This window comes from Pimephales promelas, chromosome 19 (genome assembly GCF_988280905.1).
Source record: "Pimephales promelas chromosome 19, fPimPro1.hap1.1, whole genome shotgun sequence".
NCBI lineage: Eukaryota > Metazoa > Chordata > Actinopteri > Cypriniformes > Leuciscidae > Pimephales > Pimephales promelas.
Window position 1 is genome coordinate 31,834,698 of NC_142787.1, and position 25,918 is coordinate 31,860,615.

Here is a 25,918-nt window from a genome sequence, read left to right on the forward strand (position 1 = left end):
CGAATGAATACATAAATATATTTTTTGCACATGTTTTTTAATTGTATCTACAAATCTTATACACTGCCATAAATAAATTAATGAATAAATAAACATTTATGACTGAAAGTTTTAATTATTTGCTTTTTATTTAATTTATTTTTACATTTTGTTTTTGTTTTAAATGCGTCTTATACTTATACAAATTAATGAATAAACAAATAAAGAAACGTGTTCAAACAAAACTTAATGATTTATTATTATTGATTATTTTTTAATTCATTCATTTTATTTTTTATATTTTTAACACTATGTAAATGTCTTGATATCAGTTGCCATGACTTAAAATTTTCCATTATTGTAATTTTCAATTAATTGATTAATTTAATAGAGTAACAAAAGCATTGTGACAAATCAACAAAAATGGCAAATGGTCATAAAGGCAACCATATTATGTATTCATACCCCAATGCATGCTGGGAAGAAGGCAAATTGGTCCGGATTTGTTTGTTTTTTTCAGTGTCTGAAAAGACTTTAATAAATCATTAATCCCACTAACCTGCTGTTTGTGTCACTTACACGTAAAACCACAGTATATCATAGAAAATGTACATAAATTCACACAAAATGTACACTCTAAAAATTGCTGGGTTGTTTTAACCCAACTTTGGGTCAAATATGAACAAAGCCAGCCATTGGGTAACATTTTTTAATTACATTTTTAACCCAATGTTTGGGGTTTTTCCCTATTTGACCCAAAGTTGGGTTAAAACAAGCTAGCATTTTTAGAGTGTATAAAGCAATATTTACAGTGCACTGTAAACCCGAATAAGTTGGAAAAAAATAACATTAATCCGGCACTAAACACTTAATTTTAGCATTCACTCTCCCTTTTAAGTATCATGGCAAAGCAAAGCATGCTGGGAAATAGAAATCCCAGCACATTTTCAGTTAAATTTAAGTTTGTCTAAATTAAAAGAAACAAGTTCATAGAATTTTCATAGAATTAAACATCTTACTTAAAATGTGTCAGTTTTGTGAACTCAAAAGAAAAATAAAATTCTGAATACTCATTAAAGTTAATTTGATTGAACTAATTTTTATAATTTAAGTTGGCCCTACTCAAAACAATTAGTTATTTTGAGCGTTAGGGTTTACAGTGTATGTGACCTTAGCTGTTTTGTGGTGTGTAAGGAACGACAGACCGAGGTGAAGCCGGGAAGGAGAGAGAGCCCCGGGGACCGGCTGCTGGTAATGGCTTTTGACGCTCACTTCTTCCGTAATTTGCCGATTAATGGGTGACAGATGCGCATAATGCTTCTGTGCATGGAGCCAGCCAGGAGAGGATGGACCGGGAGTGCTCGTGGGATGAGATAATGCCTATGAGAGGAAAAAAAGAGTTAGGACCCTCTATCAGCCTCTCTCGCCCGCTGCCCCAGTGTGATTTCCAACAGATGTTCAGCACAGAGAGTCAGGAAGGTCAGCATCCTGAGAAATCTCTGTATCCGAGTTTTAGACTGGGAAAAGTTGGAGACGTGCACTCTCAGAAAAAAAGGTACAAAAGCTGTCACTGGGGCTGTACCTTTTCAAAAGGTAAACTTTTGTCCATTTTAGGTGCTAAAAAGAACATTTTAGTTGTTAATATGTACATTTTAGGCGCAAATATGTCAATTTTAGGTCCTAATATGTTCATTTGAGGTCCTAATATGTACATTATAGGTCCTAATATTTATATTTTAAGTGCTAATATGTACATTTTAAGTGTTAATATGTACATTTCAGGAGCTAAGTACATTTTAGGTGCTAATATGTGCATTTTAGGTGTTAATATATACATTTTAGGTGCTTAAATGTACCACTAAGGTACCAATATGCAGCCTTTGGGTACAAAAGTGTACCTTTTGAAAAGGTACAGCCCCAGTGACAGCTTTTGTACCTTTTTTTCTGAGAGTGTGGAGTCAACTTGAAATGTAAATCTGTAAATCCAAGGCCAGGGTCTTAGGGTCTGTGCGACAGATATCAACAACATATGATTTTTGGTAAAACTTTGTTTTGACGGTCCCCTTATGGAAGCGTATTCACTTGAGGTAACAAAATCGACTCTGTTTTTCAGAATTAACGAGTTAATTATCTCAGAATTACAAGATAATTTTTCATGGAAAAAAGTTTTTGCTCTGTTTTTCTGAATTAATGAGTCAATTATCACAGAATTATGAGATATATTTTTCTTGAAAAAAAATATTTCACTCTGTTTTTATGAATTAATGAGTTACTCTGTTTTTCATTAATTCAGAAAAACACAGCAACAACTTTTTTCCATGAAAAATGATCTCGTAACTCTGAGATATTAACTTAAATAAACAAATTAAAGAGCAAACAAACATGCTAAAACATAAAAATGTATGATTTATTACTGTATTAAAAACTTTAATGTTAGGTGCAATTAATCGTGATGTGAGATTAATTAGCTACACTGTAAAAAATATTGTTGGTTTAACTTTAAAAATTAAGTAACCTGGTTGCCTTAAAATGTTAAGTTCATTGAAATGTAAAAATTGAGTTAATACATTGTATGTCAAAATATTATGTTATCTAAACCACATAAATTAAGTTGATTTGACAAAAGAAAAAAATGTTGTGATTACATATCATGAAAATATTTTTTTTACAGTGTATGTTATATATATAATATATACATTTTATTGTGAACAATTTAAAATACTAACATGTTTTTTCAAGCACTCTAATTTTACAACACTGTGTGTGTGTGTGTGTGTGTGTGTGTGTGTGTGTGTGTGTGTGTGCTGAATGCTGAGTAGATTCCCTGCAGTGAGTTGCAGGGCTCCGGATCTGAGGCCATCTCGCCCCCTCTAATCCCCCTTTCCTGTTTTGTGTAAATGCAGCGCCGCAGAGGAAGAGCGGGATTTATTTGATAATTAGGCAGATAATACCTTACAGCCAATTACCTGAGATGGGTGGGTTACGAGTGTGTTTTGGGCATGTGGAAGAGGTGGTGACGCCCGTATCCCTCCACACTATAAACACTCGCTGATTCAGATTGGCCAAACCCGGAGTCGTTGTCGGTCGGCTGAATCGGTGTGCATGGAAGCGAAGCGTCTAATTGAACGCTGTCAAGAAAACATGCGAGCGTCAGGGATCTGGAAGAGTTTGTGGCTTCAATGCAATCTCACCCTGCACTCGCTTCTCCACACACACACACATGGCCACGGATCAAAGCCTGGCCCACAAAATAGCATCAGTGTGGAGATGCTTCTTCTGTAATGTGGTTTGGGTATTTTATTTTTAAAGACCGAATGAGTTTTTGAGCCCTGCAATCTGATCAATTTTCACTCTAAGCTGAAATGGAAAAGAGAGGAATGTGCTCTAAAGGAAAAGACAGATTTGGACTCGGTCAAACGAGTCTGTAAAGGAAGTGCTTTGTTTATTTTCAGCTGTAAATGGGATCTCCTGTCAGCACGACATTTGCCTTGGCCTTCACACTTCTGTTTATTGGTATCTGTGGCACAGAATCCCCTGCAAGCCCTCCATACTAAACATCCATGATATCAGTCTCTGGCTGACTTGGTCTGGATGTTTGCAGATGTACAAGGAGACACGCATTCGAGATAATGAGCCAATTGCTTATTTTGGAAAAGGCATCCTGTGGTATTTAAAGCAGTTCACTTTAAAAAAAATGATAATTTACTCACCCCCATGTCATCCAAAGCCGCGTTTCCACCGCAGGAACTTTCCCCAGGAACTAGGAACTTTGGGGTGGTACTCGGTGTGTTTACACCAGGGTTTAATTGAAGTTCCGGCTAATAATTTACCCCCCAGAAAATCCCTACTGCCGGGGTAGTAGTTTTTCAGAGTTCGGGAACTTTCGGGGTGGGACTTGGTGATTGGTTCTTACCACGATGGCGCGCGTTCCAGAGCCGTTAAATATGAACGGCTCTGGCGCGCGTTCGTCCCATCCATCTCACGGTCAATGTCCGCTGATAACAAACGTCTACTTTTATATCTAGCATTACGAGCTTTCTGAATACGCTTTGGGTACTCTTCTCTTTTCTGCCGTTTTGTTAATTACCTCGTTAGTAAACCAATCGCACAGAAAAGCAGCACAGCTTGAATCTCCTCCATACAAAACTCAAAACAAACGCGCAGGCATTAGCAGTCGCACGCAGTTCAACGTCACTACATCTTCCCGCCCCGGACCGGTACTTTAGTACGCAGTGTAAACCATAGACAGGTGTAGGGTGTAGGGTGTAAAGCGTAAACGCAGCGGACTAGGGAAAAAAAAGTTCCTGTGAAAAAAATTCCTGGGACAAAAAATTCCTGGTAATTACGGTGGAAATGCAGCTCAAGATGTCATTCTTTCTTCAGTCGAAAAGAAATTAAGGTTTTTGATGAAAACATTCCAGGATTTTCTCCATTTAATGGACTTCAATGGCGTCTAAACGGTTCAAGGTCCAAAAAAAGTTTCAGTGTAAATGGCTCAAAGGGTTTTAAACGACACCAGACGATGAATAAGGGTCTTATCAAGCGAAACGATCGCTCATTTAATAAATAAATAACAAAGTTTAAGTTTTATAAGCTCAAATGCTCGCCTTGCGGTTTTGTGATGCAAGTTCGTCGTGACTCTCCTGTTCGAACTCGTTCATCAAAATGAGCGAATCATTTCCCGAGTCAACTCGTTCATTTTGATGAACGAGTTTGAACGGGAGAGTCACGAACATGCATGGGGACATATTCTTTTTTTTTTTTTTTTTTTTTTTGTTGATAGTTTTGTTTTTAAATGTTTGAAAATTGCTTTGATTTTTTTGAAAATTGAGCCCTGGGGCTAATTCTGGCATATTTACATTACTGAAATGTTATCAATATGCATTGTCCCTTTTAAATAAATAAATATTTAAATAAATAAATAAATAAATTTATTAATTTTGTTTGTTTTATTTAAAATGTATTAATTTATATTTTGGTTTTAGTTATTTTAGTACATTTAACGTATTTCAGTTTGCTGCCAAAGCAACATTTCTAATTTTCGTTTAATTTAGGTTATTCATCTAATATTTATATATATATATATATATATATATATATATATATATATATATTAGCTTAACAACAACAACACTGGTCTTTAAAGAGCAGAATAAAAACTAAAACCTTTTTGGGGGTTTGTAAACCACTGGTTTAGAACATACCTAGTCTAATCTGCAACATTATGACATTTTATGTTAAATTTGACAAATTTGATAAATTTGATACATTTTAAGTTTAATATGACATACAAGATAAGTGATGCACTTTTGTCTGATTTTATTGTTGATTTGACAGACAGGTTATTAAAGCCTTGATAAACAGCTTTGGAGATTGTCTTTCCACATTCAAGATCTGCGACTGAATGGGGTCGCCAAGATGGCCGCCAAGTGGACTGACTTTAATATTTCTCATGCAAACATGCTAATGAGTTGAAATGCTATTTCCACATCATTAAAGCACAGACATTTCCCTCATTTTGTTCTGAACTTAAAGTTTTACAGTGTGTCATGCCTCAACATTCAATGTCTGGAAACTTAGTTTTAAACTGTGATCCACTTCATTGGAGACTGGCGTTTTCCGCAGTCCTCGGCATGCGTGACGCTCCTCAGCTGAAGTGTTCGCGTGGAAGATCATATCGTGTTGGTTTAGCCATTCGATACCGACAAACATTTATCCACCCCTCGCCCTCGGCTGAGCCGCTCCAGGTCATTAAAAACCCGTGGCGGTTTGGGCCGGGTTCGAGGACTGGCGTGGATAAGCTGCCGTCACACGTCTTGTTGTGGGAATGCTGATAAAGTGGGCTGGTTTGGCGATTATGGCAGACTATGAAGGGAAGTGAGGCGGTGAAGGGGCCCAGATTCCCCGTCCCGATAGCAGGGGCCCATCCCACTCCTCCCAAGCTTGAAATCCAAGCCAAATCAATTACACTCCCCCGGCACCGAAATTACAGAGCAATAAATAACCCGGCAGAAAATATGAAGGCGTTATAAGGGTCTGCAGGCGGTGGTGAGGCCCACGGCTTCTTCTTCATGGTCTCCCCCTCCGTCCTTCCGTCCTCTCTCTCGGTGACTTTAGTCGAGTCCCCTTGATTCCTCCTGCATCTCTAGTTTCAGGGCTTTCTGTTGTCCATGACCTCCAGTCCTGCTTTAGGATATGTGATCCGGTGTGTAGCGATCGCCCTCTTCTCCTCTAGCCGACAGCGACTCTGGGACATTTATATTGTTTCCCCAATTGCCAATATCTCACATTTTTACAATTTCCCAGATATGTTTCCTTTAATTTATGCACACTCTAAAAATGCTGGGTTGTTTTAACCCAATTTTGGGTCAAATATGGACAAACCCAATTGGGTTTGGATTAAAAGATGCAATTTATAAATTTAACCCAACATTTGGGTTTGTCCACATTGGTGGGTTTTTTAGAGTGTATTATTTCCATTAAAATTATGCTAAAGTGTACTTTTTTTTTTACAAGGGAAATCAAAGTACTATTACACTCTGATATCATTGCATTTCCATTCGTATTTCACTCTAAAAAATGCTGGGTTGTTTGAACCCAATTTTGGGTAAAATATGGACAAACTCAGCCATTGGGTTACATTTTTAAATTACATTTTTAACCCAATGGCTGGGTTTGTCCATATTTTACCCAAAATTGGGTTCAAACAACCCAGCATTTTTTTTAGAGTGTTCTTACTGATATATTGCTTTTCGCACACGTGAAGCCCTGAAAAGTACAAACTTAGAATAAACAACTGATTGGTCAATCTTATTATCAAACCCTCTTGAGGAGTGATATTGCTAAAGAGCAAAGTAATAACAGAGCGTACATGGAAGCACACTATGTCAATGTCACTTTTATCTCCAGAAAGCAGTGTGTGTATGCAGTACGGCCAGCCAGAGTCATTATCAAGCAATCACTTTACAATATTACATCAGCTGTTTGCTTTCCTGTATCCTGTTCCAATTAAAATCACACAAACATCAGACTCATTCACAAAACTGATTTCTCTTGTTATGGAATATTTAATCTTGTATTGTTTTTCCACTGTTACACACATGATGTAAGCACTGGCTGTGTTTGAGTCATGCTAACCGTCCAGCGGTTCAAAGTTAATGTTCAACCGCTTAGCCTTCAGCCCAGAGCTCCGGACGAGAGCACAATGGCTTATCTGTGTGTGTGTGTGAGTGTGTTTTCTCTTTCTCTCTATCTGCTGATCAAGGGAAGTATTTGAACACTTGTCTATACACAGAGCCTCTGTGAGTGTGTGAGGCCAGGAAGTGTGAAGGGTAAACATCCCCCAGTAAATGGCGCCATTTTATTTTGGCTCTTACGCGTCCACACAAGTTTGGACTTTTCGTTGAAATGGACTGTCAGAACTGGCCTGGCATGAGTCAGAGTTTATGCTGAAGATATATATCGCTGCTGGATTATATAGTGGAGTTTGAAGATATTGACGTCAGACTCGCGTATATCTCTCCATGAGCTCTTCAGTAAACATGCTAACATGTTCAATAAAAGCCTCAGATTTGAGAGAATTGCTTTTAAGTGGTCTTGAGTCGACATGTTTGCAAGTACACAACAATTAATGCTGTTGTTTTCAGTTCATTTTAGCTAAAATTGCTAAAAAGCTAAGGTTAGCATTTCTGAGACCGCACAGGGGATTTTCATGCTATGTGTAGGCTACAACTGGATGGAAAGAGTTGTCTTTGGGAAACACTGGTTATGTAAGGATTTAAAATGAGTTTATTTGGTGCGGTGATAAGCGGAGTATGTCAGGTCAGGCCAGAAAGCATGCTGTTATTAGCTGAAATATGTCTAAATGTTATTTTTAATGAAGGAGCGAATACTTTCATATAATGAGTGGTGAGAACGAATTGATAAAATATCTAAGCACTATATTGTATAGTAAACACATCATGGTTTACCTGATTATTATGGTGTAGCCAATCCGATCATGAGAAGATTAGAACGCTAACAATTGTACGAGATGGCAATTTAATTCGTGCAGTATGGAAACAAATTAAAAATAAAATAAAATGTACACTCTAAAATTTGCTGGGTTGTTTTAACCCAACTTAAACCCAACCATTGGGTTAAATTTTTTAAATACATTTTTAACCCAACGTTTGGGTTTGTCCATATTTGACCCAAAGTTGGGGTTAAACAACCCAGCATTTTTAGAGTGAAAAAAAAAAAAATCAAAAACAAGGTCAATTCTAGTATGTTTTGGCAGGGACATTTCCAAGGACAACTCCGGCCAACAAATCCTCGGACAACACGGACATCTGGTCTACGAACAAAAAAAAAATGAAGTAGGAAGCCAGAGATGATGCAGTCCACGGCAAAAAAATGCTGGGTTGTTTGACCCCAAATTTGGGTCAAATATGGACAAACCCAAATGTTGGGTTAAAAACGTTATTTAAAATTTTAACCCAACTTTCACTTTTAACTGCAATTTTTTTTTAATTACATTTTAAACCCAACATTTGGGTTTGTCCATATTTGACCAGCTGGATTGGGCCTTTGCCCTCTGGCCAAACATGCAGGACATACAAAGAGGAGAGAGGCGTATTCCCTGGTGAACAAACTCTTATCTAACCAACACCAGCCGGCTGAGATTGTCTCCATGGGGAGACAGACACATGTGGACTGTAGTGATAGTTGTCCCGATAATTATCCCGTCTCATAATGGTTTGTTACACATGAGAGATAAGTAAGTGATGCGTCTAGACCATTTAGATGGTGACACTGAGGTGTGATCAGATAAGTCAATCTGCATGAGTGAAGCAAATGAAATACTAACAAAGAATTGTGTGAAAAGAATGCATTGATCTGATGTTCACGAAACTCGTTAAATAAAAATAAGCGTTTGATGAGAAATTCACAAATCCCACGCTACACTCTAAACAAATGCTGGGTTGTTTTAACTCAATTTTGAGTAAAATATTTACAAACCCAGACATTGGGTTACATTTTTAAAGTACATTTTTAACCCAAAGGCTGGGTTTGTCCATATTTTACCCAAAATTGGGTTAAAACAACCCAGCATTTTTTTAGTGTGTAAACCTACCCGTCACAAACCCAAAATGCTGGGTTGTTTCAACCCAAATTTGGGTCAAATATGGACAAATCCAAATGTTGAGTTAAAAATGCATAAAAAATGTAGAGTTGAAAGTGAAATTACATTTTTAACCCAACATTTGGGTTTGTCCATATTTGACCCAAATTTGGGTTGAAACAACCCAGCATTTTGGGTTTGTGACAGGTAGGTTTACACACAAAAAAAATGCTGGGTTGTTTTCACTCAATTTGAGTAAAATATTGACAAACTCAAACATTGGGTTACATTTTTAAATTACATTTTTAACCCAATGGCTGGGTTTGTCCATATTTGACCCAAAATTGGGTTAAAACAACCCAGCATTTTTTTTAATGTGTAAACCTAGCCGTCACAAACCCGGTGCTCTCTAACAAATCCTGGGTTGTTTCAACCCAAATTTGGGTCAAATATGGACAAACCCAAATGTTGGGTTAAAAATGCAATAAAACAAGTGAAATTACATTTTTAATCCAACATTTGGGTTTGTCAATATTTGACCCAAATTTGGGTTGAAACAACCCAGCGAGATTCTTCAAACACTCACGCATTCACAGAAACAAGATAGAAAAATGTCTCAGTATTTTTAAATTATACTTTATTTAATATAAAACAAACAATAAACAAATAAATTAAATATTTCTAAAATAATTCTTTAGAGGGGAAATTTATAATATCATCGATTGTTACAAAGGGGAATACACAAATGGAATGTCACGTGTTTTATCAATTTGTTTTGATGTTTCTTTCTCATTTAGAGGTCAAACATCCCTGTAGCTGCCTGAAACGAAGTTATCAAAGTTGCTCTCATTGGGGAAACGAACCACCAATTGTCCCAGAAATACGGCCCAAAGGGAGCCGTGCGTCCCTGGCTGAGAATGCAAAGTACACTGGGTAAATTAACTTGAGAAAAGCCATTGGCTTCTTATCAGCTTGTGGGATGAGGCTTTGCATTCCCTGAAGGACATTGCAGAGTTTGTTTAGAAAGGCCAGCATTAGCATTTGTATATTAAAAGATAGTGCAGGATAAAGATGGGCAGCTGGAGAACCATTAGCATAATAAGGGGCTTTCTCATTTGCACACAGCCCCCCAATCACCCTAGCCAGCAGTCACACACACACACACACACACACACATTACAGCCGCATGAGACCATTGTCCACCTCGGCCTATCCCGCAAAACAAGCCGGGGTGGTTGGAAGGTTGCAGCCAAACAATGGAGGATCCATTTGAAATCAATCAATATCAAGGCATTTCACATTCAGTCGAGTCCTTTTCTTCCGTACAGTACTGGCGATTGAAGCGTCGCTGACCACCACAAACCAAACGGCGAGGCATGAAATAAACAGTGAAGTCGAGTGCTCAGAGGTTTAGCCTTGACAGTGTACAATGGTACGAGCAGCGAACAATAGCTATTGTAAATGTGTCAGGGATCGCTTCAGAATAGATTTACATAATTTCTTCACCTTCACTTTATATCATTTAGAATAATTTATAAAATGTAATTGTGATATGTACATAAAATATTTTAAGATATTCACAGGAAATTCAGGCACTTTGCCGCCACTACAACATGCAAGATCCTGAGATTTAAGACAGTTGTTTGTTTGTTTTTTAAATAAAAAATGTAAAATAATTTTATATAGAGAGAGATTTATATTTATCAACGCTATTCGCTTTTAATATCAAAATAAATGTTCTCTTTTTAATAAAAAAAAAAAAAAATCGGGTTTGAAAATGCTCCCGTGTGCCGCTCCAACATGGCGTCCTACATCTAGCAGCACCCGTTCAATAAAAACTGATGATATGAGAGTGAAAATGAGTAGTTCATAGTGCCAAGCATCGTTATAATGTTCTTAGGCATAACAACAGAGGTGGAAATCCTCGTCCCACTTTATCGCATCGTCGTCTTCAGGTCCATCCGAGAGCGCACATCGTGGTAGCCGAGGAGGCATGGGATAGTCGACAAAGCATCATGGGTAAACACTGAATCATTGTCTGAAGAGCAAGAGCTGGAGGTGTCCTCGCAAGATGGGGAGTACTGTTCGAACGGGGTGGATAGGTCCAGGTACTGAAACAAAAGGAAAAATATGAATGGTTTAGAGGTTTGGACTCAAAAACAACATCTCGATGGACTCAAACTTGTGTTTACCTCGTCTGAAATGGACACCAGGACCCTATCGAGCTCTTCCACGAGCTGTTTGAATGTCGGTCTTTGTGTTGGAACCGCATGCCAGCACTCTCTCATCTTCATGTAGCTATAAAAGCCATTCGAACGTCAGTAAATCACAGTGATAAATGACATATTTTTTGGTGAGCAGAGTCAGACTGATGCTTACAGTTCATGGGTGCAGTTGGACGGTTTGTCCATTCGATGACCTTCCTTCAGCAGCTTGAACAGCTCCTCCACCGGTATCCCAGGGTACGGCGATCCCCCCAGGGTGAAAATCTCCCACATCAAGACTCCAAAGGACCAACTGCGGAAGCAACCATGTAGGATAATCAGCTTGAGCCCAGAGCATATTTTAGTCATTAAAAACGTCCACCATCTAATCAGGATTAAACTACACTGGTGCATTCTGGTTAATCTGAGCGGGCTCTTTGGCATAGCTGTAATGATTAGCCAGACTTACACATCGCTCTGGTGTGTGTAGACTCTGTCAAACAAGGCTTCTGGTGCCATCCATTTCACTGGCAGACGTCCCTGAAATTGGAAACAACAGGGCTGTGAGTGGGACAGTTATCTGCCACACAGGCCGAGCCAAAGCACTCCACCTCCCGCTAATCCCCGCCCCCCTCTCCCCAATTATCTCCAATTAAGCTTTCTGACAATCAGTACGGACACATTACACATCTGTCTTTCAAAGCTTTAAAGGAGTAGTTCACTTTTCAAGAAACTTTTGCTGATGATTTACTCACCCCCGTGTCATCCAAGATGTCCACATCTTTCTTTCTTCAGTCGAAAAGAAATGAAGGTTTTTGATGAAAACATTCCAGGATTTTTCTCCATATAATGGACTTCAATGGGGACCAAACGGTTCAAGGTCCAAATGACACTTTCATTGCAAACTACAAACTGTTCAAAGGGCTTTAAACGACTCCAGACGATGAATAAGGGTCTTATTAAGCGAAACGATCGCTCATTTAATTAAAAAAACAAAAACAAAGTTTAAGTTTTATAAGCTGAAATGCATTTCGTTCATTTTGATGTATATGAACGAAATTACTCGAAAAAAGATTCGTTCATTTTGATGAACAAGTGCGAACAGGAGTTTCTTTCGAGTTAATGTTTAAATGAACGAATCTTGTCCCAAGTCAACTCGTTCATTTCGTTCGTTGAATGAACCAAATAACACGAAAAAAAGATTCATTCATTTTGATGAACAGGAGAGTCACGAACGCGCATCACAGAACAGAGCAAGGCGAACATTTGAGCTTATAAAACTTAAACTTTGTTATTTATTTATTAAATGATTGATAAGACCCTTATTCATCGTCTGGAATCGTTTAAAGCCCTTTGAACAGTTTGCACTGAAACTCTCATTTGGACCTTGAACCGTTTGGACCCCATTGAAGTCCATTATATGGAGAAAAATCCTGGAATGTTTTCATCAAAAACCTTCATTTTGTTTCGACTGAATTAAGAAAGACATGGACATCTTGAACTACTCCTTTAAGGCATCAAACAGGGCCATGAAGTCCAGCTTACAAATGGTATATCTTCAAACTTGAATAGAATTGTAACTTACATTAGTGGTTTTTTTGTAGTAGTCGATTTGATGCACTCCTCTCGCCAAACCAAAATCAGCGATTTTCATCACATTGTCCTCGGTCACAAGAACATTCCTTGCTGCTAAATCTCTGTGAATGCACTGAATGCCAAAAAAAAAAGAGATTTCTATTTAGTTCAAACGGCACAAACAATGTTTCGCAAACTCACTCGAGTAGATAAACATGTTCACATTGAGGCTTTGTTCCCGCAAACCAGATGAAACAAAAAATTAAAGCCACTTTCTATATGAGGTCTCCCGTATAAATCAACATATAGCAAGCAAAAGTTTAGACAAGCCGCACTTTAAATAGACTTGGACTTTCTTATGTAAATGCATGTCATTAAGTTTATTTTGGTTTTCATTTGAAATAGAAGTGGTATTTGAGGATTGAAAAAGAGGCCCCTGGTTTGTGGCCCTTAATGGAGGGGTTTCAGACGACTGCATTCTTAGCAGGCCACAAAAAGCTAGTAATCCGATCCAGTGCACAGGCGGGTCCGAGGGCCTGCTCGCTAACAGATTTATGGCAGTGCTAAAAAGGACAAAGCCCACAGAGACAGGATGGACACAGCGGTAAACACGACACACCACCACTCCACCGAGGAATGCTCGGCATCACGTGTCGGACAAAGAGACGTGTTGATAAGATGCGGCGGGGCGGGGGACTCACTCTTTTGGAGGCCAGGTACTCCATGCCTCTTGCCACTTGGTAGGCACAGGAGACCAGATCTTTGAAGGTGAGCTGCTCCTCAGGAACCTTGGTCACGTCGAAGGTGTAGTCCATGCCTGGAGGTCGGCGAGCTCTGAGGTATTCCCGTAGGCTACCCTTAGACGCATATTCGACCAGCACGTAAAGTGGACCTGATCCAGAAATATGAACTGAAATCAATTGAAATGTCCATATGAAGTTAGTTCTTCAAACGTTAGCTCTAACTTACCGTCCTGTGTGCAAACACCAAGAAGATTTATGATGTTCTTGTGCTTGTCCATCACCTTCATGAGCTCCATCTCAGAGATGAGGTCTGCCAGGTCTTTGTCAGTTGCGTCGTCTAAAAAGACAGAAAAATCCATCTTAGTCGAATATGCAAATGCTGAACATTTGAATATGATGTGTATATATAAGTGCAAATATACCTTTCAGCATTTTAACAGCTACAGTTGCCATTTGATCTTGATTTTCTCTGTTTATCCCATAAGCCTCGGCTCTCACCACTTGACCAAAACAGCCCTCTCCAAGCGGTTTCCCTAACGTCAAACTAGCACAAATAAACAGTCAGTTCACCATCATAATAAAGAAACACTAATATGCATGAATTCATGCTTAACTAATGCACAGATAATCATGAGTTAATGTATAACTAATGAAGAACTCAACCATTAATTAATGATTACTGCATCAGCAGCTAATAAAGAGTCTATATGTTTAAGAATTGCTATTAATTCAATGTGTCATTGTGTATTTATTCCTTGATGACATATTTTATTAACTAATAGTGTAAATTAATGTGTTAATTACCACAATTAGTCAAAGCTATGCACTTCAACTTCCAGTTGTCTGCTAATGATTGGCAAAGGTATCATTATGTTATGCCTTTACTTGCGGGGGCACATCATTATTAACTAGTCATTCACATGAATTTGCACTAACAATGAAGTAATTAATCATGTATTAATGAATATTAGTGTACCTGTCATATTATCTGGAAGTTGAAATACAAGGCTTTGGCTCATTCTGGTAATTAACATATTAATTAACGCTATTAGTGAAAAAAATGAGTTGTTATGGAATTAATCCACAATTACATATGAAGAGTTCAATTTGCCATTTGAAATTTTCTTCTAAAATAATAATTTTTATCAAGCTTGTATATTTAAGTTCAGTAATTTCACTTGAATGACAATGAAGATTACCTATTAATTGCCATTTAAGTGAAATTACTGAACTTAAATATACGAGCTTGATAAAAATGACCATTCTAGAAGAAAATTTCAAATGGCATTTAGAGGCTTTTGCATCTGAACTCTTCATATTTAATTAATAACAACTAATACATTAACCTTACAGACTCTTAATTAGTTCCTAATGTGGTAATCATTAATGAAAAGCTCAGATAATCATTAGTTACACATTAATTCAGTATTATCTGTGCATTAGAGCACCCTTATTGTAGTGTTACCGAAACATCTTTTACATTTATGGTTGCTAGAGCTACTCACTTCTCTCTTGGAAACTCCCAGTCAGGGTCATACGGCAGTTCAAACTCCATAACCCCAGCCAGCATCGGGGAACAACTGGAGGACAGACGAGCCACTCTCATCAGTGACGCACTTGACTTTCCAGAAGAATTGGACTCCACAGAATACTGAAATAGGGTCCAAAACATACACGATTAGAAACCTGAAGACCATGTTCTTGGGGAATTATAGTTCAGAAGTGTGGGTTTACCTGTCTGCGAAGAGGAAACTTGGAGAGTTTCTGCACTGGGAGCGTATCGAAAGGCTCCCGACTGGGATGAACCTGCATGCGGCAGAGGACCACGATAACGATGGCCATCACCAGTGCCAGGAAGCCAGATGCATAGATGATGATGTCGGTGTACTTGGACTCCGTGAGGTCAATCTCCTTGGCCACGTCCTCCTCTGTGGAATTGATAAGTTTACTTGTACCTCGAGCAATATTCATGATTTGCGTCGTCAATGCGTCTACACAAACAACTCTACCTAATAAGACTGTGAGCCAAGCAGACTGATGAGAGAATCCAATAGAGTTTCCCGCCAAGCAGGTGTATTCCCCAGCATCCTCCATTGTAATATTGGTCAGATATAAGACTTCCACTTCAGACATGTTCAAGCTTCCCGTCTGAGAAGGTGGAAGACACGAAATGCTCGTTAATTCCATACCGATATGGTAACGTGAAAAGTCAAGTGTAACGACTGACTCGCTAAATACCTTCACGATCTTCACATAAGGAATGCCATCAGGCCCGTAACGGCTGCCGTTCATCTCTATGTGCTTTAGCCACTGGATGTGAGGCTGGGCATCACTGTAGACTTTACACAGGAACTGGGCATCTCCACCCACTACAGCCGTGATGTTCTTGGGTAGACCAGCTTGGAGGATGGGTCTGTGTGGAGAGCGTTCTGAAAGGAGAAATCTGAAAGTTCAGTACTTTATCAAAATTCTCATTATGCTATCAATGAAAGTTCACTTTTGAAAACTTTTGCTGATAATTTACTCGCCCCCGTGTCATCCAAGATGTCCACGTCTTTCTTTCTTCAGTCGAAAAGAAATTAAGGTTTTTGATGAAAACATTCCAGGATTTTCTCCATATAATGGACTTCAATGGGGACCAAAAGACAGTTTCAGTGCAAACTGTTCAAAGGGCTTTAAACGACACCAGACGATGAATAAGGGTCTTATCAAGCGAAACGATCGCTCATTCCAAAAGCGTAACTTTTCTAAGGACAAATGCTAGCCTTGCTCTATTCTGAGAGGCGCGTTTGTAACGTCACGTAATACGTAATTACGTTCAAAAGGTCACGGGCGACATAGCCGAAGTACAGAGTCAGTGTTTACAAGTTGAACGCATAGGTTGAACGTGCAAACTAACTCAAACACCGTTTACAAAAAAAGGTAAAACAACGATATTGGACGATTTTGATTCTGTACTTTTGGCTACGCCGCCCGTGACCTTTTGAACGTAATTACGTATTACGTGACGTTACAAACGCGCCTCACAGAATAGAGCAAGGCTAGCATTTGTCCTTAGAAAAGTTACATTTTTGGAATAAGCGATCGTTTCGCTTGATAAGACCCTTATTCATCGTCTGGAGTCGTTTAAAGCCCTTTGAACAGTTTGCACTGAAACTGTCTTTTGGTCCCCATTGAAGGCCAATATATGGAGAAAATCCTGGAATGTTTTCATTCAAAAACCTTAATTTCTTTTCGACTGAGGAAAGAAAGACATGGACATCTTGGATGACACGGGGGCGAGTAAATTATCAGCAAAAGTTTTTTCAAAAGCGATCCTGTAACTTTCAAAAGAATTTGTATAAGGCACAGGGATAGACGAGCGGCACTTCCAATGCTAATCAACGCTCACTAATTAGTTCCATCAAGGGATTTTCAAAACCAGGCCCATGTATTGTGTCGCTTTGAAGTCGATGGGCTTCTGTTCTTTCCCCCCTGTCTGCTGTTGACCCCACGCCGGAATCTTAACAAACAGGTCTGTCACAGGTCAGGTAGAAAATCGGTCTGGACGCCTCAACCCACAGTGCTTCCAGGCACGTACCACGGACCCATGCCAACCCCCCAGCCGTGATGATATTTATTGCCCTTTTCCAGTGTACTTCTTAAATATCTGTATGGACACGTAGAGCCTCGGGTGAACCCTGTGGTGCGGCAGTGTGCCCTGTGGCTGCGTTTGGTGCCTGTCTCGCTATGTGACGCCACTGGTACAGGATCTCACTGATTTGATGCTTATTGCTTCTGACACTTGCTAAGCATGGCAGACTTGCGATGGCGACTGTCTAGAGCCCTCTTACCCAACACGTCCAAGAGGTAGGTGTGAGCAATGGAGCCATATTTGTTCTCCACCACACAACTGTAGTTCCCACGGTCCGAGGGGACCACACTCTCCATGACCAGGCTCCAGTGTTGATGTCGAAGCTATGAACACAAAACGGTGACGTGTCAGCATGAGGCCGATTAAGATTAAGATCAAGTTCAAAATATCAATCTCTCACCTTGATGCCTCCGATCCGGTGCTCTCCTCTGAATTCCCTGCCATTCTTTAGCCAGCGAATGGTGGGAAGAGGGTTCCCCGTGGCGGGGCAGCGAAATTTGACGGTGTTTCCAGCTGGGACGGCGTAGAGCTTCTTCTCCATCCTTTGAGTAAGAGTCCAGTATGGTGCTAAAACGTACGAAACAATGGTTCATTTCAAGCTGAAGCGCAAGTAAACGTGTGGTTTCAATAAACACTAACCTCTGGAGATGTAGACCTCGTCATTTTCCATCTCAGGACCTGAGTCTTCAATACCATTGTCCTCATCATCATCTCCTGATCCAACAGCATCTGCAAAGGAGCATTAAGGGTTTACATTTATCCAAAGCGACTTACGATTGCTATATATGTCAGAGGTCGCACGCCGTCGCCTCTGGAGCAACTAGGGGTTAAAGGGTTAGTTCACCCAAAAATGAAAATTCTGTCAGTATTTACTCACCCTCATGTTTAGGGTTGGGTGTCGTTTGAATTTGAACGATTCTGATTCCGATTCCTTGTTTTGATTCCGGTTCCTAACGATTCTCGATTCCGATTCTTTTAAGAGGCAGGGTCAAAAAAGTTTAGCTAACCTTGCTAACCAACGGCCTTTCTGAAGGAAATACTCCTTCTGTCACAAATACTTGTCACAAATTTTGCATTTTGCCGAGATTTCGTTATTTTTAGAAAAGTAAAGCCACACTTTGGACCGCCGACGTAAGCTACTCATGTTCGACTCGCGCGGTTATGCCAACACTTCCGGTAGACGCTTCTTCGTTGGTGTTGTTCAGCGGTTTCCTCTTCCGCTCGGCGGACTGTGAATATCGAAACTAGGAATCGAAATTTTAACTTTTGAACGATTCCGGGAAAAACGAAAAGTTAGTCTCGGTTCCAACCGATACTCGATTCTCGATACCCAACCCTACTCATGTTGTTCCAACCCCGTAAGACCTTCGTTCATCTTCGGGACACAAATTAAGATATTTAAGATATTAAGATCGCTCCTGCATACTAGTCCATAGGCTTCTTGACTCGAAAAGTCATTAAAGACATCGTTAAAATAGTCCAAGTGACTACAGGGGCTCAATCTTAACTTTATCAAACGACGAGAACACTTTTTGTGCGCAAAAAACAACAAAAATAACGACTTTATTTCAACTATTGGTTTATTTCTCCCTCTGCGCGAGTCAGGTTACTAGTTTAATAGCGTAAGCTTCTGTTATTGTACGTCACACGCATCACACACATGACCAGCGTCGGCCAATAGTGAGCCTACGTGTGACGTAGCTCTACGCAATCACACTACGCTAACTGACTACAGGCTCATGGAGAAGGATCAAGTTGAAATAAAGTCCTTATTTTTGTTGTTTTTTGCGCACAAAAAGTGTTCTCGTCGTTTGATAAAGTTAAGATTGAGCCCCTGTAGTCACTTGGACTATTTTAACGATGTCTTTAATGACTTTTCGAGTCAAGAAGCCTATGGACTAGTATGCAGGAGCGATCTTAATATCTTAAATATCTTAATTTGTGTTCCGAAGATGAACGAAGGTCTTACGGGGTTGAAACAACATGAGGGTGAGTAAATTAAATACTGACAGAATTTTCATTTTTGGATGAACTAACCCTTTAAGTGTCTTGCTCAGGGACACATTGGTGTCTCACAGTGGGTCTCTCACACCAAAGGCATGTGTCTGATCCACTGCGCCATGTTATTAGATGAACATTCAAAAGAAAGGGTTGTTATTTAGACTATTAATCTTCTAACCTGCCACTGTGATAGTGAAGTTGCGTAGAGCCTCTTTGGTGTCCCGCAGCACACACACATACACTCCTGAATCTTCATAGGTGGCATCCGCAATCTCCATGACGGCTGCCCGTATCTGGATACGAGCGTTGTGTTGGACCCGCACACCACCCTTGAACCACTGGACCGCTCCAGGACGGTTCGTGTCGCAGCGGAGCTTTAGTGCATCTCCAAGCTCTAGAAGGAGATGCTCTGATGGTTCCTCAGTTGGTTCCTCTGAAACTTTTTGGACAAAAACAAAGTTGCTAATGGAACCAGTGATGGGACGGTATGAAAATTTCATATCACGATTATAGTGTCCAAAATAATCGTGATTATCAATATTATCACGGTTTTGTTAAAAATGTATGAAAGTGCTCAAAAAGAACTGATGCTCACACTGAAAACATTTCAACAAGTTTTATAATTGAAAATCAACAAACAACAAATAAAACAAGCCTGTCTATGCAGTTTTTAATCAAGATTCTATTCTATGGCATTTGCTTCTTTATAATGCCCGTCATTATTACACAGCGCACATCCATATCACAACGGACGCGCGCTCTTGTTTCATTCAAATACAACTTGCCGTCTTGCCTCTCCGGTTTTTGATTGTATTGCAAAAATGAAATCAGAGTTGATTTATTGTTTACAGAGTTTGATAATATTGGTGTGATATATCTCTTCTGGATGATTGTTTTACGAAATGAATTCATAAACAGGTAAGATTTAAAACATTATCTAATCTCATAGTATGTGGTAAAAATAAAACCGGTTTAATACGTGATGCATCTATACTTTACTATCCCTTAAAATATCACTCTTAATAATAGTCTTGTTTGAAGTTGTTCGTTCGTCTTTGGCTCAAATCCACTTGCTACGAACTTTTCTTCGCGGAAGCTTGACGTCTATTTCAAGTGAGTGACTTAAAATGTTTCAACTCAAAACAACATTTCGTGCCCAATTGTTTCCCAGACGTAGTTTTGGTATTGAGGTCAAAGTTAACTTGCCTTGCGTTCGGGTGATGATCACACAAGACGACTCGGCAGATTTGAAGTGTTTCTATTGCAGTGACTTTTTGTTCGGCAGACAGGGTGACCATCCTCGATCAAGTTTCCCTCAGGACTTTTGTAAAACCCAAAATATGACCACACCTCAGATTTGGTCCTCTTAAAAGGCTGAAAAATCTCCTGAGCACGGGCACTGCCTTCCACCATTCCTTCTCGGATAGTAATTAAAAAAAAAATTGCGTGCTGCGCGCCTGCGTCAGACTGGCCGACAGGATTCAGTGAGTTATTAAAATCGCGATAATCAAACACGGTACATTTTAAACGATAATACTAACCGTCAGTACATTTTATCACGGTTTATAGTGAAACCGGTTATCGTCCCATCCCTGAATGAAGCTTACGCCCTAGCAAACACAGAACGTTCCCGAATGGTCCCATGAGGTTATTTTTTTGGGAACCAAACAAGAACGTTATAGGAACGGATATTTTTAGGTTCCATTCAAAACGTTCCCTGAACCTAAATTAGTTTGCTGGGACCTTAGCTGTGACCTTTGTCCTACTAAATACTCGTAATATGGTTTTCACAGCAATAAAAGATTGCTGAAGATGAGAAGATAAGACGTACCTGGTAAGACTTCCAGCCAGGCAGAGCGCGTTGTTTGACCGGCTGAGTTTTCCGCCTTGCATACGTACTCTCCAGCATCTTTCACGGAGACATTCACTAAAGGAAGAATGTTGACTTTGGAGACGTTCTCAAGAAGAGGCTGCGGGGGAAACACACGTAACATTACTCCCTCTTTCGTTAAGACAGAAAATATGCACAATGGAGGATCTTCAAATCACGTTCTCACCGTAAGCGCTGTAAAAAACGGCGATCCATCAGGCCCCTGGCGATTGCTGTCCTTCTTGAACCACTGGAGACGTGTTGAGGCTGGCTGCTGGAGTTTACACACCAGTTTCACGTGTCCTCCAACCAACACAGTGGCATTCTCAGGAAAACCAGGAATAAGAGTTGGTCGAGAAACTCGGATATCTGGTGGAATGGAGAAAACAGCTACTGGTGATTAACATAACTTCTCACTAATTGCTAACCAGAGCCTTTCTCACAGAGATCACCATCAGGCAAACAAAGCCACAAACAAAAGAGGGAACAGAAACACAATTCTCAGCTGAGAATGACCTAACTTTGACTTCACAGCAGTGTTTCTTGTGGCCCGGAGGTGAATGTGATTTTGAGTACCAAGCAATGTCACCTCCAGCACTGAAGCATAACATTCTTCCACCAACACACTAATGAACTTCACTGAATAATACTAGGGCCTGGCCCGTATCTGACCCTGAAGAGGGTGTGAATAAAGGACAAGCTAAACAAAACACACAAACACATGCGGCCACCAAAAATAGCCTGAGTGGCTCAACGGGCAAACTTTACATGAAAAATATGCCTCTCAGGAACGCGTGCCGTCCACATTTTTAGGTTTTATCTTAATGTTTAAGACATAAGACAAAACTCGTACATAAATCAAATGCTTGTATTTTTCAACAAGTTCATTTCTGCCTCTTCTCATCCGTCTAGCTTTGCACGTCTCACTTGCATGGGTGGCTCGGCCCATTAAAGTCTTACAGTTGTCAAATGACTTTAATTTCTCCTGGCAGGAACTTAGTGGGGCATTGTTGGGCTGCACCACAGGGATTTTCAACCTTTATCACCTTCATGGCACTCTATGTAGCTCACAAGTGTTCAAAGAAAGACGCTTTTAACGAAGACTTTGACATGGGTCTACATCGTATCCCTTCATTCTCTAGACCCCGGAATGGTGAGCATGTGAACAGGCAAACAGAAAATGCCACATGCAGCTTTTAGGTAATCCCGTGATTTACAAAAAAAATCCTCTGATTTGTATACATGAGGCTTTTTCACACACAAAAAAACTCTGTGTGAATCTTAGTAGCTCTTGGAGATAATCGGATACCTCCCTGGCAGGTACAAAATCGAGACAACCCAGTGTTTGTACAATTAAACAGACCCCCAAACACACACACACACATCCCACAAGCCCCTGTTACTGGCACCGGGCCAGACAGATTTACACTTCCGAGCCTCGGGGCTTTGGAAGGATCAGGTAGCACTGTTTATGGCTCAAGAAAATACTGGGATTCTTTTACTCTCTAAACGATTACATCCTCTCCAACTTCCCCTGGACTTAAATTCTTCACAATCAGCTCGGCTCCTCTTACCATATGTTGAATATTCATTTGATATTCAAACCGTTTTAAGTAAAATTCGAAATATTACTGTGAAGGAGTAGTTCACTTTTAAAAATTTTTGCTGATAATTTACTCGCCCCCGTGTCATCCAAGATGTCCATGTCTTTCTTTCTTCAGTCGAAAAGAAATGAAGGTTTTTGATGAAAACATTCCAGGATTTTCTCCATGTAATGGACTTCAATGGGGTCCAAAATGTTCAAGGTCCAAATGAGAGTTTCAGTGCAAACTGTTCAAAGGGCTTTAAACGATTCCAGACGATCAATAAGGGTCTTATCAAGCGAAAGGATCGCTCATTTAATAAATAAATAACAAAGTTTAAGTTTTATAAGATCAAATGTTCGCCTTGCTCTGTTCTGTGATGCTCGTTCGTAAGTCTCCTGTTCGAATGAATGAATCTTTTTTCGTGTCATTTGGTTCATTCAACGAACGAAATGAACGAGTTGACTCGGGGAAAAAATGTGTTCATTTTGATGAACGAGTTCGAACAGGAGAGTCACGAACGTGCATCACAGAACAAAGCAAGGCGAACATTTGAGCTCATAAAACTTTAAATTTATTATTTATTTATTAAATGGTCGATCGTTTCGCTTGATAAGACCCTTATTCATCAAATGGAATTGTTTAAAGCCCTTTGAACAGTTTGCAGTTTGCACTGAATCTCTCATTTGGACCTTGAACCGTTTGGTTCCCATTGAAGTCCATTATATGGAGAAAAATCCTGGAATTTTTTTATCAAAAACCTTAATTTCTTTTTCGACATGGACATCTTGGATGACACGGGGGTGAGTAAATTATCAGCAAAAGTTTTTTATTAAAAGTGAACTACTCCTTTAAGTAGGTAACATTGACATTGGAAAAGTTTGATTTGGGGTGATTTCAAATGAAAGTGTAATTGCAATCCATACCTTTTGTCCGGACTTCCCTAGATGTTACGCTTCTTGAAAACGCCAGTTCCGTGAAGCAGATGGTAATGAAAACCTTAAAGATGCTCAACATCTTGCAGAGGTAATGTTTGTGTGTGTGTGTGTGTGTGGAAGACAGCTGGTCAGCTTCAAATGCTGACTCCAGGCATTGGCAACCTCAAACCTGAGAGAAAACAGAACTGATTTACAATTCACAGAAGCTATTGTGAAAGATGAACCTTTAAAATGACATTAATTGCATAATGCATTGCACATCCCAACCCTGCCCACTAAACCAAATTTGAAAATGAATGTCCTATTGTACACCTACATCGTTGCTAGACATTGTCTACATCCTCTTGTACATGAATAACCCTCAGGTACGAATGTGCAGCAGTTAACGACAGTTGTATATGAATAGAACCTGTACAGCGTGCTTTTGATGGGTCGTTTCAATAAAAACACGACGATTGCAACAACTAATTGTCCTTTTAAAAAGGTATTTTTAAACAAAAATAATGTTGAAGATTTTTACACTTATTAACGTGCTTCTAAAATACGTATTTAAAATACTCTCAGCATGAGAGATAAACAAGAGCAAACGTCATATCACGAGGGTCCGATGAGACACATGTGTTCTCAAAACACACGAGAATTTCGCACCAGAGTGAGAGTTTGGTTAAGGTAAATAAATCCGTTTACAAGTGTGAAACCACTGGGAAGAGTTAATGAAAGTCATTCTGAGCGCGCAAGTAAACCTAAAACAACCAGAGTCAGAAAACTGGAATTTAATGTAATCAATAAAAAGTTTCATTTACGATTCAAAGCGAGCATTGCGTTTTAACGAAATTCCCCAACTGCGCGCGAAGTTTAAACTAAACAGTACTATTTAATTTGCAATCTAACTAGACTAAATTTTCAGTTGAAGCAACTAATTAGGCCTACTTAATAAACAGGCTACCAATTGATAAATAAATTGGCTAATATTCATGCAACGAATTTGATCCTAAATTTAACCATGCACTCACAAAAATAAATAAATAAATAAATAAATAAAATAAAACACTTTACCTATTTTCGTGTGCACTTTGCCCGGTTCCTATGGGTTCGATAAGGCAGTACTCAGTGCCCTTGGATCGCGGTGGCCCTCGAGATACTCATGTGTCCTTTCCCCTCCTTACAGATTCACAATACTTTATCCTTGGAAATCCAATAAGCAACTTTTGGGAAAGTCTGAGTTACGCTGGTAAATCCATTTAAAAAATCAAACCAACAGACAGATAGTGCAAGGGTAAGAGTAGCCTATACTCTTCGGATTCAAAGTCCAGCGCTGCTTTCCTTTGATGAGCGTCTCCGTGTCTCGCGCTGTGCTCGTGAGCGCGACTCCAAACCCGCTATAAATCCACAGGCACCAACGACGCGGAGGATTTAGATAGTGTCTATTTTTCTTCTCAAAGTGTAAAAAACTAAAAATCCAGTCTTAGGTTGTGTGAATGAAAGCATCCAATAGCGTCCCTCTGTCTTATTTCACATGAATAATGTGATGTGCGCGCACTGACAGTGGAGTGAGGTTTTGCGCGCTCTCTCTCTCTCTCTTGCTTGGGTTCCTGCTGAATGATTTGCTCCACACACACAGCTTAGCAGAGTTTAAAACTGAAGAGCCCCTATCTGACAACTCTCTGAGGCAGAGCAAGCGTCTGACTGGCAGTGGGAGACAACAGCACTGAGGGGAAGGTTCACAACAATGGACTAAAACCAGAGGGAGAGAGAGAGAGAGAGAGAGAGGGAGAGAGAGAGGGGGGGAAGGGGTGTTAAATCCCCCACCCACAAAAACAAATCCCCAGAGGCAGACCCCAGCAATATAGCTAGGGTATTTATATTAGATAGATAGATAGATAGATAGATAGATAGATAGATAGATAGATAGATAGATAGATAGATAGATAGATAGATAGATAGATAGATAGATAGATAGATAGATAGATAGATAGATAGATAGATAGATAGATAGATGAAAAACCCCAATTCAATAATATTTTTAAACAACGACACTGTTTTTTACAATCTCTGGGCAATTACACCACCTAAATATTTTACTTTAAACGCAATAAATAATATGACTTAAATATCACAGAATAGCTAGATAACCTACGATTAAGGTCTTATTTTTGTAAGAATTTTAAATAACTTCTGATCTGATATGTAAAAAGTAAACAATCCCACACTTATGGTAAATAGACTGACTAAATAACTCTAAATTACACCTAGATTTATTGCATTGTAAATAAGCAAGAAAAACAAAT

The 25,918-nt window shown here is 39.5% G+C and overlaps 1 protein-coding gene across 2 annotated transcripts; it reads right to left on the minus strand.

The window, feature by feature from the left end:
* Window positions 1-9,698: 9,698 nt before the first annotated feature.
* Window positions 9,699-25,298, minus strand: fgfr4 (fibroblast growth factor receptor 4). 2 transcript variants are annotated; one of them, XM_089123924.1, is made up of 20 exons: window positions 24,687-25,298; window positions 23,619-23,799; window positions 21,297-21,478; window positions 21,071-21,209; window positions 19,418-19,678; window positions 17,878-17,967; window positions 17,639-17,805; window positions 17,438-17,561; window positions 15,843-16,033; window positions 15,614-15,752; window positions 15,339-15,532; window positions 15,110-15,255; window positions 14,027-14,148; window positions 13,831-13,941; window positions 13,563-13,753; window positions 12,872-12,994; window positions 11,756-11,826; window positions 11,462-11,599; window positions 11,275-11,380; window positions 9,699-11,193 (listed from the first exon to the last, which is right to left on the minus strand). In XM_089123924.1, the coding sequence occupies exons 2-20, from the start codon at window positions 23,707-23,709 to the stop codon at window positions 11,017-11,019; spliced, it is 2,763 nt and encodes a 920-aa protein (XP_088980050.1). In that variant the 5' UTR covers window positions 23,710-23,799; window positions 24,687-25,298; the 3' UTR covers window positions 9,699-11,016. The 2 variants fall into 2 exon arrangements, with proteins under 2 accessions (XP_088980050.1, XP_039536256.2); XM_039680322.2 differs by having other exon boundaries at window positions 21,297-21,469; window positions 24,687-25,297.
* Between the last annotated feature and the right edge of the window lie 620 nt (window positions 25,299-25,918).